The sequence below is a fragment of the Saccostrea cucullata genome, unplaced genomic scaffold (genome assembly GCF_032062105.1).
Source record: "Saccostrea cucullata isolate Sc308-1 unplaced genomic scaffold, CSIRO_AGI_Scuc_v1 ctg13724, whole genome shotgun sequence".
Taxonomy (NCBI): domain Eukaryota; kingdom Metazoa; phylum Mollusca; class Bivalvia; order Ostreida; family Ostreidae; genus Saccostrea; species Saccostrea cuccullata.
In genome coordinates, this window is record NW_026920275.1 from 1540 (window position 1) to 16838 (window position 15299).

Here is a 15299-nt window from a genome sequence, read left to right on the forward strand (position 1 = left end):
TCATTTTTGAGATCGGTCACTCTTCGTTATTTTCATTTTTTTTTTCATTATAGGAAATACGATTTGAAGCTTGGGCGATGTTTTTGTTTGCATTCCCTCAGAGTTTCAATATATTTTGAAATGAACAAATGTATTGAAGATACATTTTTAACGAATTAAGTTTATTGGTCCCTGGCATTTTGCTGTCAGCTTTTTTTACAGTCGAGGTAGTCTAAATCTGATAAATTGAGACAGAGTGAATAAATTGCCCCCTTCCCCTATGAAAAACATCTGGTCTGAAGGGTGAACTCTAGTAAGATTTCTTTCTAAAAGTTGTTAATCAACTTTCACATTACACATGTAAAATTGTAAAAATACAGTGGTTGGTTATTTATTGATAGTGCTACATGTAGCTGATTATCTTTATTATTTGTGTTAATGGAGTCTTAACTTTTTTCTTGTGTCTTAAGGAAAGGACAGGGTATCTCGAAATTTATACTTTTTTTTGAAAATTTAACTTAATTCATATTCAAGATATTAGAGAACAAATTAGATAACCATATTTTTTTGTAATTCTAGTATGACTGTTGCGCTGTAAACGAGGTTACTGGAACAACCAACGACTTTGACACTACACCTTGGTGTACAACATCTGGATCTTGTCAACTTACTAATTCACAGATTCCGAAATCCTGCTGCAAGGACACTAGCGAGGATGATTACCAATATGCCGAAACCAGTTGTCATGCAATTGTCCGCGTTGGAACTTATAAAGAAGTATAATACTGTAGCAAGAAAAAATAAACTAAGAACATAATTAATAGCCATTCTCTGTAAGCATTGAAACTCTTATATAGGGGTGTGGCTCTCTATGTCTTGGATTTTCATGACACTTGGAACATATTCCTATATTGATGTTTGAAACTAAAAATCATTGTAAAATGGTTGCCATGGTCCATGGTTACCATGGCAACCAGCATACATTTTTCATGGCCTAAAAATCGCTAAATTTTGATGAAAAATGACTCTTTTTTGACTCATCAAAACATTTTAATAGAACAAGATATTAACATGACTTTACCTTTTTACCAAAATACATTTTTTTTAGTTCTTTAGATAATTTTTAGTATTTCAGTAACTTTACCTCATAGGAAAAAATATCCCACCGTTTGTAGGTAGGATTTTTCTGGGAAAAAAATGTAGATTTTAGGCTCTTTTCAAAAGCCTGGTATAATTTTTGCGGATAGTTGGGGAAAAATGAATACATTGATTTGAAAGTCCATATAAAGTTCTAATATGAACTTCAAAGAATCACTTGGTATTCATATTTAGTTTTCATGTTACCATGGTTACAAACTTATACTTTAAAAAAAAAAAAAATCCAGGCAAGAACAATATATATAATATCATACAGTTTCCATATAATTACCTGAGTATTTTAAAATTTATTAAAACAAATTAAGATATATGGTACATGTAAACAATAGCAAAAACAAAGAGAAAAAGATCAATTTTCATGATTTAGGGTCAAAGGTCAAGGTCAAAATGGCAGAATTAGATGGAAATTTAAGGAAACTAAACAAACTTTTTTCTGTGTCATAACTAATACTTGTGTTTTAAACAACAAATGAATAAACAAAATAACAGTTCTTGACGGCAATAACTAGCATCATATGAATTGTTGAATTTTATATGAACAGAAGGTCAAAGTTCAAGGTCACAATGGTATATAAATTGTGCCTTTTTGTCCCTAAGTTTCACTGAAAGTGGGGGATATTAGTGTAGATTTATTTGTCCGTTTGCCCGACTATCAGTCTGCATTTCTGTGACACTTTCCTTTTGGTACCATGTCTGTAGAAGCCTTTGAAATGCAATTACATATAGTTACTCCCTATGACCTGAGGAAGACCCCCCATTGATTTTAAGGTCATGAATTCATATATTCTGTCTGTTTAGGTTTTAACATTTTATTATCGTGTGGTATCTCAAGTAGCCGTCCATCTTTTTCAATTCATTTATACCACAACTTGCTATGACATAAAAAGATCCCTATTGAGTTCAGTGTCAAAAGGTCAAGGTAAAAAAACATTCTGTTTGTATGAAAACCTCTCATTTCAGAGCAATATCTTAAAGAGCATTTACATGTTTGCTTTTAGAATGAAATTCTATATCATAATTCATATGGTCCCGCCCACTTCTCTTTAAGTTTTCCATCGACTACACCCCCTCCATCCGACCACATGAGCCCTCTTCTCAATATGTACATTAACAAGTTCTTCTTTTTTCTTTAAGCAGGTAATCAGTTTTTTTGAATTAGCATGCTAGTAAAGCATTTGTACTCGGGTACTAGTATTCGGAATATTGTAAATGTCGTATCCTCTATTCAGTATATTCAGTTTATTGAAACTCGTGTTGCATTTTCCCTTTAGCTTGATGCATAATGTGGAAATGCTTATAAGAGCGGTTTTAAGGTCATGTATTGATATATAGGCAATGAAGAATATTGAAAGACTATACATTTTCCACATTGAGTGATTTGTACATAGAGAAAATAGTGCTACATGCATTTAAAGACACCGTCCAAAATAGGTGAATTCCGGATTATTAGACCGGTTTTGAACGTTATATACACAAAAGGTCACGTGAGTTGAGGATTTTCACAAAGGGGAACCTTAACAATAAACTGACACAGTTCAAAAAATGTTATCGTGCGTTTAATTTTTGCCAATTTTACAGGGCCGTCTCTTTATACATACCATGCCCAGTTCTTTATGTCGGTTGCTTGGTTTGAGTTGATTGGTAAACTTGATGGAAATTTTCACCTTATGGTGCGTAAGTAAACACGATTTCTAAACATTAGTCCTTGAAAATGTTGAAAATAATCTTTCCCTGCCTTCTTGCTACAGTTTACATTTTTTAAAATTAATAAGGTAACCAATGTCCATGCAGGACTTACTCCACCCAAAAATCCAAAAATCTTGTAAAAGAAACTACCTTACCCCACATAAATTGGTAAGAGTCATTCGTACGAAAATGTGGATACCTTGTAAAACGTTCAGAGGAGATATTTATAGAAATGAAAGAAAGCGATTCATTCATAAGTGATTAAACCTACCCAACCACCATTCCCTAGATATGGAATTTTTGCTTAATTTTGTGATTTTTTTTTCTTTTGATAGAATGGGGGAGGGGGGGGGGGGCAATTTTTTCCGAGTCAGATTTTCATGGTAGTGAAGGGCAGATTATTTAATTCCAAGGTGATCGTAGGTGCTGATTATTTATTTATTTATCTATTCTGCTTCACCTAAAAAAGTCAGGAGCAAAAATAAAAAAATAAGAAAAAGAAATAAAAAAGAAAATATCCAAACTCTATTTCGTTGAGAAGGGGAGGGGACACTTAAATTGTTTCGGCAACAATTTTTAACCCATATATAAAACTTATCATACCACAGGTTTAAAAAATTATTAATAAAAAAAGTGACTGTGGATGGGAATTGTATCTATTATAAAGGATAGATTATTTATTTTCCTTTCAGTCAAGGGCATATCATGTTTTCTAAAGCTGTACATATTCATTATATAGTCCAGTGGTATATCACTCTGACTGAGACAGTCTGCACTTCTTCTAAAAAACGTTTTTAAAATACATGTAATTCTGATACTTCAAGTTATCTTTAATCCCCATTTTGAATTTCTTTTGACCCTGAGGCTAATGCTTCAATATCAACGAAGAATATGAACAAACCTGATTCATCATTTTTCACATATAAAAAATTATTCTTTTGCACGCTCGAAATAAACAGAGGTTAAAATTTGGATGCACATAAAGTAAAAGGGAAAAACAGTCGATTTTACTTGAATTCTAGGATATACAGCACTGTCTTTTAACAACAACATAAATATGTAAACAAATTCCAGTCAGTTTTTTTAACGATTGTTTTATCTCTCACACTGAAGATCTCACAATTATCAAAGAGAGGTAATTCAATTCTAAATTCAATGTCTGCTATTTTAATTAAAGATTTATCATATTTATAGACTGAATACCAATCAAGTATTTGCATATGTAATTAAAGTAGATGTCAGATTTTTAAGCGCTAAGCGCTTTCTGCCAGCGTAAATCTACTTCCGTTCGCGATCAAGCGCCACTAAGCAAGTCATATAACTCCACTGGTTTTTCTAAAAATATGCAACTGAAAATCCCCGACCTTCTTTCTGCTATTTTAGTGAAATGATGCGTTACGTGCAATTCTAATAATAGGAGGCAATTAGTAAGGTAAAGGGATGTTCTCAATTAGAAGATAAGTATCTTGCTCTTCTCATAACATTGTAGTTCATTTAATCGTGTCGTCACACATTACGTTTGTACCATGCAGCTAACTGCTGCATCTATAGCACAAATACTTCATTAGAAGCGGTATATTATTTAACATGTACATGTTGTATAGTGATTTAATAAGTACATAATCTAAAACTCAGATGGGATTTAAAAAGTTTATAAATCTTAAACTGGAAGTAATTTATTCAGTAAAAAAATTCGCAAAATTGATTTACAATGTACTTCTTACATAATATGGTGCAATCTATATAACATATCCATATAAACTATTTTTTTTAAATTCTAGACCCTTATTTCAGGCAGTGTAACTAAAACAAGCCTTCCTTTTAACTCCTTGCGCTATGCTGAGAGCTATTAGTGAAGCTGATTTTCGCATATCGGTATCAATTAGTTACAGACTGGAATGCATTCATGGACTGTCTTTTTCCATGTCTATACTTGTGTTGTTCGTACTCTATACTTGTATCATATGGGTAAAATATTTGAATAATTCGAAAGGAAAGGCAGTTTGTGGCTGTACGTACATGCAGGTCATGTGGTGGCTGTGTTTTCAGCGAAAGCATTCAAATAGTAAATTAACTTATTTCTCGGAATATTGTACTTTAAAATTGTGTGTGTAGTGTGCAGGATATTGCAAAAAATGATAAAACCTTAATTAAAGTTCTTAGCAATGGACAGTTATAGCAAACAGTATAATACTTAGTAGAGAAATAGGAAGAAATAGTTTATGTTAGGATGTGCCTCGGGTGTGTTGCCGATTCTTAAAGAAGACTAAATAAAAACAGAATAAAACAATGTTGTATACCTTCATGAAGATTTATTAATACATGAGATTAATGTTGTACCTGGTATTTTCTTTCTCAGACTTTTGAATTATTTATCATTATTAAGCAGAAAAATTATAAACAATATTATTTTCAGTATCCCTTTTCAATTAGCATAACAGTGTTGTAGATAAGTTTTTTCCTCTCAACATGTTTTGCATGGTAGTTAAGATTATACATAAACAAACAGAGAATGGTGTAATGCATCAAGCGTCCGTTAAAAATATTGAAGCATTTAAAATTATTTCAACAATAGTCAAAAAATACTGGCCGGGGGGAGGGGGGGGGGTTGTTGTTGTTGATGACATATTTTTCATCCAAAAAAGAAAAGAATGAAATATTTATTGTAAAAAAGGGTAATATTTAAATACCAGTTACGCATATTATGATACCAACACAAATGCCACAGCAAATGCGCTATTAATCATGTATTTGAAAATAAGAATTTAAATGATATCATCGAAAATATATTTGTACTCAAATGTATATTTACATACTATCTCTGACAGAAAGGGCGTTAATTTTACGGATGTTCATTTGATTTACAGTGAGTTTGTACCATGGCATTGTTACAAACATAATGCCGATCTTCAGTTGAAACATTTGCAAACGCCGAATGAATTTGTTATTTAAAATCATCACCAGAATATTTTAGCTGTCGGTGTTGAACATAAATGAGAGGAGTTTTAATGACATTTTCAAGTTTTTAAAATTATTTCAAAATATACATTTTCCAGCAAATGTAAACTGTATATAGCTACATTTAGAGTCTAAATTTCATAGGAAAACTCCATTATATCTCCCCTCCAATAAATTGCAATTTATTATACAAATATGGACTCATTGTAGGTAAATACGCATTTATAATGACCCAGGCTGACAGATCTTGACCGAAGATACATGGTGTATATCGACCGAGGGCGCTAGCCCGAGGTCGATATACTCCATGTATCAGAGGTCAATATCTGTCAGCCTGGGTCATTATAAATGCATATTGATCGTGCATTGAGTCTATATTTATTATATTATATAAATAATATTTCCCCAAATTTATTAATACAATGTATATCTTCCTAATGTTTACAGAGATAGTATTAACCATAAATAAGTGGAATGTATATGTTTCAGATTTTATTGATTGTTACCCAGAGGAACTTGTTTCGGTAATAAATTTTAACCCACCATAGCATGATAATAACGCAAGATATCTATCTCCTAATAGCACAGAGTACCCCCTCCCCCAGATTGAGAATCGCACTCGTTTACACTTGCAGAGGAAATTATATGCACTGACAAAATATAAATACCTATTTCTTCTACGATAAGATACAATCATACATGGCACGCTAGTCTTTATTTTCTTTAGTCTCCGTAATCGCGGAAACAGCGCTAGCGTCAAAACTCGCCGAGTGGAAAAGTCGAATTCAACCATGAAATGGTATGTGCTAAGTATTCCCGAAAAATGTTCACAGATATCCTTGTAATTGTTTTGTATTCTCAGTCTCATAGTTCTTCACTATATATTTTAAATTTTCCTAACCTACAACTTGCAAACTTGCGAACTTCCATGTTTGTCTAAAGCGAAAGTGAAAAACGAGACAGCTCGTGCGAGTCATTATTCGCTTTCAGCGGTCATTATTAAAAAATAATTACTTCGTATTGACCAATCAGATTACCAGATCTCACAAAGTTATATAATATACGCAAATATTACCTTTTATAGATTCCTTCAAGGCGATTGGGGAAAGAAAATATTTTTACACGGAGAAATATTTTCTTGCAATTTCATGTATATGAAATTGCATTGATTGATCTTTTGACAGACGAAGAAAATTTGAAATGCTTAAAACAAAAAGGCATAAGACAATGTTGAATTGAATATCAAAACGGGAAGTTTTCATGACTCACATATTTGATTATGTATGTATTAAACAACTGTGCTCGCCTAGTGTTGTCCCAAAGTCAGCATAATTTATTGCTTAAAAATCATGAGAACAGAAAATTCAATATAATTATGATGAATTTCAAATCAATATGCTTAGCGCTTCCCAGTACTTTCAGTACTTTGATTTATTTCTGTTGGTACATGTAACATGAATTAAAGTAGCCGCATTTCTTTAAAAAACATTCCCAAATATTGCATTTTTTAAAAGGAAAAATCAACTTTAGACACCGTTTCCATGGTAACAAATCAGCATTTATATGATCTAACAATATTTTTTTGAAGTAGTTAATGAGGTGGTACATGTACTTTCAAGCCAAATTTGAAAAAAAAAATCTGTAACTATGCGTGCCTTAAAAGTTTAAGTGGTTACAGAGAATGGGTATTAATGCACAGACAAATATCTCAAAAACTATTTTTTTGTACATTAATAAATATTCCCACAATCATTTTCCCTTTTTTCCGATATTTAAAAAAAATTAGTTTTTTTTCCATGTTTCTTTCCACTTTCATGTTTTACATACATACATGCATGTACGTACTTTACTTTTGGACTTTTACTTTGTGAGATTGTCAATGACTATATTAAAAGAACATGTCTCCATGCATTGAAATACATGCATCAATCTTCATATGTGTACACATGAAACTATCTGCTACATTAAAATGTACACAGATAAGTTCATTTGAATTCTTGAAAAAATTGTAAGTTAAAAATTCAAACTGTCAAATATATACTGAAAGGAAAAAGAAACCTTTTGAGGCGAATTAAATTCATTTTTCTTTTTTATTATTTTCAGTACTCCTACCTTAGTTTTAAAATCATCTTTAAAGAAGATGTAACCAAAATCTCATTTGATTTTGTCTTATAATTCATGAGTTATTGAAACATATGATAATACCCCCGAAAAATAAAAATCAAAAACTCTCATTATCTTCAATGTCTCCCCCGCGCATCTATCACAGTCTAAAGATTCTCCTTTGCATAAGAATTCATCAGAGTGTTTATCTTTCAAACCATGGCTATATTGAGCATGGGTAACCACGCCGAAAAATTAGTCAAACGACGCGCACATGCGCAAGTGAGAGGAACACGAAAGTAAAGTTGACCGGTGTAAAGACGAATAATGACCCCCATCGAAAAATGACCGGGGGTCATTTTTCAAAGACAAAAAATGACCCCTACCGTAGAAAAAAAATCATTTTTTATAGAAAAAGTGTCGTAAGGGTCATTATTCTATATGTAAGTCCTATAAAAAATTGACCCCCATTTAAAAACAACCCCCTTAAAATGAAAAGAGATTCTTTAATTGTCAAGTAAATAAAATTTCTTTTTAGTATTCCTCCTAATTGTGTTTGCTTAGAGAATGATATTCCACTTGTTTTTAGAAATCAAACCATCCAACAATCAGGTTCCAATACTCTTTATTAGAAAAATTAATTTTCCCTTCATTTCAACTTTTAGCTTGTATAAGTTGTGCAAATCATATTTGCCAATAAAAGAGGAGGAAATTTTTACCCCCCCCCCAAAAAAAAAAATACGTTAAATCAAAACACAAAAAAAAAGAATAAATGAAAAGCAAAAATATAAATAAAACTCTATACCTTTCAATAATACTGAAAAAGGCCCTAGATAAAATATTGAAATGAAGTTAAGCCTTCACACAAGTTCTATCATTATATCATTATTTACTTCTCCATGATTAAAGCATACTTTAAATATTGGTGGGGGTATACTTAAAAGTATTGTGGCAAAGTAACAGCTGAAAATTAGTAGAATAGTAGATTATTTTAAGCTTATTTTTAGTCCTTTCTTATAGAAAAATAAAGGTAGGGTAGTTTTGTTTTTGTTTTTTGTTTTTTTTTGTTGCTTTTGATGATAATCGACTTCCTCCTAAATAAGTAAGGGGGTGGGGTGGGTATAACACCTAAAACATGCTCTGTAAAGCTATGGGCTAGTGTAAAATACACATTCTAATGCAAAAACTATACATGTAGACATAACCTTTTGATTTAGCACACAGTATTCATTACATTTCTTAATTCTTGTTTTACTCCACCCTTTTACCCAGCTCTGAGTATATTTTTCAGAGAATATGAAAATCAGAACAAACATTTTGATTTTTGTAACGTCTTCTTTATGCTGTATCATAATATGAAAAGTTAATTGAAGACCATTTCTTTTTATGTCCCTGTAATCGAAGATTAGGGGGTATATAGTTTTATCGTGTCCGTCTGTATGTCTGTCTATCTGGCGGTCTGTTTCTCCGCAAAAACTTTAACCTTGACCATATCTTTTCTATTGTAGCTATGCCTTCCATATTCAATATGTGTACATTCTTGTGACAAGACCTTACTTTGGGTACTACCAAATTTGACCTTTACATTTTAGTTTGTCCCATTTTACACAAAAATGCCAAGTTTTTAATTTACTTTGGCTATAACTTTTAAACGGTAGATACTAGTACTCTCATAGTTCACAAATGTAATGCTTGTTACATTAAACCTTTCTTAAGAAACCATCAACTTTGACCCTTTGACCTTTGAGTTTGACCTACCTTTCAAACACTTATCCTTAGCCATTAATTTTGAACAAGTGGTGCTAGGGCTTTCCTATTTTGCAACTGTATTTCTTGTGAGAAGACCCTACTTTGGGTACCATTATATTTAATTGCATTTAAGAAAAAGTTTAATCTTCGCTATGTTGCCATACAGGGGCATAGCTGTTTCACAAACACATCTTTTTATATATAAGAGGAGCTGCGGATAACAGATGGATATCCCAAAGCGTAACAGACGGACGGAAGGACATCCCGATCACTATACACCCTCCCGCTTTTGAAGCGGAGGACATAATAATACATGATACTGCAGATTTTTTCTGACAGTACGATGATTTCCACCATCGAAAAACAATATTTACCTAACCCTTTAGGCTCGATAAATCTTTACTCCTTTAGATTCTGAATCATCGCATTGACCTTAAAATATAGCTATAATCGTATGTTATGAGATCAACATATCATCAATTTATTCTAAATAAGCTCAGGTGAGCATTTTGGCCAATATGCTTCTTTATCTAATTTTTTTTGCCACCTAAAAATTTCAGATTTAATCCACAGGGAGTCATTTTTCTACGGGGGTCATTTTTCTTCACGTGGGTTCTGCAAATTTTTAGGGTGGTGACACTTTTTCTACGGGCAAAAGGGTCATTTTTCTACGTCGAATAATGACCGGGGGTCATTTTTCGCTGTCGAAAAATGACCTCTGGTCATTATTCGATGGGGGTCATTATTCGTCTTTACACCGGCTCAAAACGGCGCAATTGGTTTCCTTCAGTTTTGGGGTGAATGTATTGATTATGATAGTCTACTGTATTGACAACGGTTTTGTTGTAGTAAGGTGGCGATTAAACAAGGGGCAGGACGAATAACTCGATCGTAACGTGACTATGTTTCGCGTTAACGTCATCGTCACGGTTGGATGGAAACCATTTCAGGCCCTCTCCGACAACGGAAATCACATTCTATGGGGAAAAATTACAAGACACTGCTCAGTACCCCCCTGTTGCCTTTGTCCTGTCTTTTGCAATTCAAAAATCAGACCCCATGAGACTTTCGTAAACTGTACCACGATTGCAAGAAATTCATATCGTCTGTAAATATTGATAAAAAAAATTAAGGTGTATACCTCAGGTGTATCAAATGGAACAACAAGATTCACTGACAAACTCGTCATCATCAATTTGCACATGTTTTGGGCTTTTTAGCGTTTTCCCTTCAGGACGTCATACAGTTTCCGGTTAAGTAGTTTTGAACACTGATTTTGGTGCATAGTAACTAAAATTCTCATCTTAACCATTTTCGTAATTTTCGGTCGTGCGATCAAAAAAAAATCGAATATTATGCTACCCTGGGTTTCTTTTTCCTTTCAGTATATTATGGAGATAAACATGCATTCTTTTAAATTCAGCATATCTGAAAAATTATTAGAATTGTCAATATCAGTATATGATAACAAATGTCTGAATCTGATAAAAAATTTTGATGAATATTTTAATTTCATCTTGTTTTTTTCCAGGGCTGTTTTCAAAGACTTAAGAGTCTAAATGACGTTTCCATTGATGTTTTTCATACTCAAGTACTGTGTACTTTTGTGTTTCTTTTGGGGATAATAAAGGTAATTTTTTAATTTAATTTTTAGTTCAATGGATATAAATAAAATATCATTTTTGATCACCTAGTAATCGGCGTCAATCCATTTGTCTAGATTTTTAGCTCACCGTAGCCGAAGGCTCAAGTGAGCTTTTCTGATCACATTTTGTCCGCCGTCTTTCTGTCCGGACGTCTGTCTAGCTGTCCGTTCGTTCGCCTGTAAACATTTCAAATTTTCGACTTCATCTCAAGAACCACTGGGCCAATTTTAACCAAACAAAGCATCTTTGGGTGAAGAGGAATTTAAATTGTAAAAATGAAGGACCAAGTCCCCTTACAAGGTGAGATAAGCAAGAAAAGACAAAAAATAGGGTGGGGTCATTAAAAAATCAATCTTCTTCAATTAGTATTGTAAAATCTAATTTTAAAAAATCATGACCTCCGGGGGTAGGGCGGGACCACAATGGCCGACCAAAGTTTTACATAGAAATATATAGAAAAATTCTTTAAAAATTTTCTTCTCAAGTGCATCCTCAGGTAGTGTAGATTCAAGTTTGATCACCATGACTCCCTGGGGTAGGGCTGAACCTCAATAGGGAATCAAAGTTTAACATAGAAATATAAAGGAAAATTTTTTAAAAATCTTCTTCTCAAGAACCATTGGGCCAGAGAAGCTGAAACTTTTATGGAAGCATCCAGGGGTAGTGTAAATTTTAAATTGTTAAAATCATGACCCCCAGGGGTAGGGCGGGGCCACAACAGGGAATCCAAGTTTAACACAGAAATACATGTACTAGTATAATGGAAAAATCTTTAAAAATCTTCAAGAACCACTGGGCCAGTGAAGGTGAAATTGTTATGGAAGCATCCTGGGATAGCGTAAATTATCAGCTGTTTAAATCATGACATCCCGGGGGTAGGGTGGTGCCACAATAGGGAATCCATTTTTACTTAGAAATATAAATGAAAAATCTTTTAAAATCTTCTCAAGAACCACTGGGTCTGGAAAGCTGAAACTATGTGGAAGCATCCTGGGGTAGTGTAATTCTAAAGTATTAAAATCATGACAGGGGAGGGGAGTAGTGGGCAACAATATGTATAAAAATAGGGGAAATCTGGTAAAGAACCGCATCACCCCGGTTACTCAGGCGAGCGATGTGGCCCATGGGCCTCTTGTTTATCCGTCTATCTGTAATCTTTTTAAGTTTTGAACTTTTGAAAGTAACTTAAGCTTATGTGTGATGACAAATATTGGCAGCTTAACTAGTAAGAACACTTTTGTAAACGCTCCCTCAGATAAAGTTCCACAGGATAAGTTCTAATTCATAATATTCAGAGTTTTTTCATCCCAAAGAAGAGGTAGCCACAGTAGTAAATCAACGTTTTATACATAAATGAATATGATCAAATATTTCCATTTCTAAATTTTTTCTCTATAATAACCCTTTGAAATTAAGCGGAGTTGATTTCCTGATAATTCTGCCGGAATGTAAATTAGGCAGGTCGATAGGTCAGCAGCTAAGGAGGCCTAATACGCATGCAAATCTCGTGCGCATCTGTCTCTGTGTCTGACGCTAAGGAGGCCAAATATGCATGTAAATCTCGTGCGGCTGCCTTTGTGTTTGACGTCAGTGTGCGAGGACTATTGAAATTGGCATAGAAGTCCTCGTGTAATTTAAATCGATTAGTCTACATCTTAATGTCTAAATCTACAATTTTATTTCACAATGAAATGGAAATATAAGGAATCACTGTCTAGTTTCGAGAGTATGCCAGGGACATCAACAATAGTGGAAAACATGGGATAATTTTAGCATAACGGGCTTCGCCCGTTATGCAAATTATCCCATGTTTCCCACTATTGTTGATGCCCTGATATACCCTCCTAACTAGACAGTGATTCCTTAATTAAATTCCTGTCTGCAGAATAAATCGTGCATTTTTATAACGGCATTCTGGAGTAATATACGGGTATGTCTTTTTTTAATACTTCCTTTTGGGGATAAATCTAATTAAATATTTGGATACATAGTATCCTTTGAAACAAGAGAGCAAAAATACTATAATTACTATGCGATTGACATCTGAAATCACCTTAAACCTACATGAGATGTATTTCTAAATGAGTAATTAAAAACTGGTGCAGCCGTTTTGGAGTTTATTTGCAAAATATAAGTATAGATGCCTATTGTTAGCTTTCACCAAATCACAATTAAATTTTAGAAATAAATTCCACAACCTTGTGGATTAACTCTCATACATTAGTGTGCTTAATTAAAGATAACTATAGATAGACAGTTATTCAACTTGTCTTTTTCAAAATATTTTGTATTTTGTTTTAGGTTCTGGACCTTTTCTTTGCTTGTATTTCCTGTTATGGCATGGTCAGGTATTATTTATACAAAATACGACACTGGTGCGCATTATGCAGACATAGGGCTACATGTATCGAAGATACCCAAATGAACGAAAATACCAAAATGACCGAAAATACAAAAATGGCACAAAATACCCAGACAACCCAAAATACCCAAATAGCACAAAATACCCAGAGGACCAAAAATACCAAAATGGCAATGCCAGACAATACAGTGGATAACTCGGACGTGTAAAAGATAATTTTTAGTTGTCATTTGTCCATTTGTTGTCAAGTTGTGGCTCTTCTTCAGAACACAAAAATTAAATGCCCTTATTAATCAAAGGAGAAAAATATAAATTAGGTCCACATCTGAAGTAATTTAAAATTTGAACGGCTAATGAATACAACAAAACATTTTGGAAGTTAAAAAGCAGATAAAACAAGACCTTGATGAACCAATGAAAATGGATTTACATGTAAATGAGGATATATAAAATTAATTATACAGTGTTAAGATTCCTACTTTAAAAAAAAATATTTATTTGATATTTTTAGAGAATTGAGAATAATCTTAACAATTTAAGCTATTGAAAAAAGAATGAAATAAAAGCGTCTTATCAAAAGAAATACGATTTGCTTATAATGATATTTCAACCCTTCCTTTTTCTGAAAAAGAGCATATTGATTATTTAGTTTTGTTCGTGGCATTAATTATGTTTGCTTTTTTAAAAAATTAGGTTTTAACCATGACTTTGATTCTATTTTTTACAATGGCTGCAGTGTAATTATTGAAAAACAAATCATGCAGAATCCTTTGTGTTACGTGCCTGATCGTTCGTGTAAAGTGAAAGATCGTGTGGATCGGGTTCAGTCGTTGGAGGATTTCATCGTGAATGGTTCTGAGACATTAGAACTGCAAAATATTGTTTTGTGAGTTTTTGTCAGAACGTATATTAAATGTGCGTTTATATTTTATTATACCTCTGTTGATATTACTCGAATTTGAATGGCTTTTAGGACTGCTTAAAACTCAATAATGACTCCAAAAATACTTTTTACAGTGATAATGACATAGGTAGCATAAAAACCTGAACATTATGATCATTGACCTTTAAGTAATGATCTGTTAATCATAATTCTTGTTTATGAAGAAGGTAATACATAAAATCATAATTATTCGAGAAAAATAGCATATATATATATATATATATATATATATATATATATATATATATATATATATATATATATATATATATATATATATATATATATATATATAGAGTGTTGCTATTCTATTTAAATTTAACATGCATTTAAGCATTATTAATTATATTTTTTATATGTAAATTTTCTCAGATAAATTTCAAAGTAAGGCAAGTGCATTTTAACAATATTATTTCGATGGACCTTAAACCAAAAATTCAACAGGGTTTGTTTTATAATTTTATTGAGTGCAAACATTGTGATTTTTTTCTTTATAGTTTTAAATAAAACATTTTTTTTCTTAACCATGCAAAGTATCATATCTGTCACTTTCTTTTATTTACCCAGTTTTCAAGATTTGTATAATGTTTTAAAATAAAAACATAGTTTTCCATTTGTTAGTTTGATTTCTTGTTTTATATGGTAGCCCTGGAACTTTGGCATTCAAGCATCTACTGAAACATGAAACCTCAGTGTATCACCCAATGGGCTAACT

General features: G+C 32.5%; 1 protein-coding gene across 1 annotated transcript; it reads left to right on the top strand.

Annotated features, from left to right (window-relative positions):
* Nucleotides 1-558: 558 nt before the first annotated feature.
* LOC134246126 (uncharacterized) lies at nucleotides 559-14783 on the top strand (the record flags this gene model as incomplete). Its single annotated transcript, XM_062728406.1, has 3 exons — nucleotides 559-756; nucleotides 11165-11263; nucleotides 13581-14783. Coding segments are annotated over 3 exons (567 nt in total), but the record flags the coding sequence as incomplete, so codon positions are not given.
* Nucleotides 14784-15299: the final 516 nt, after the last annotated feature.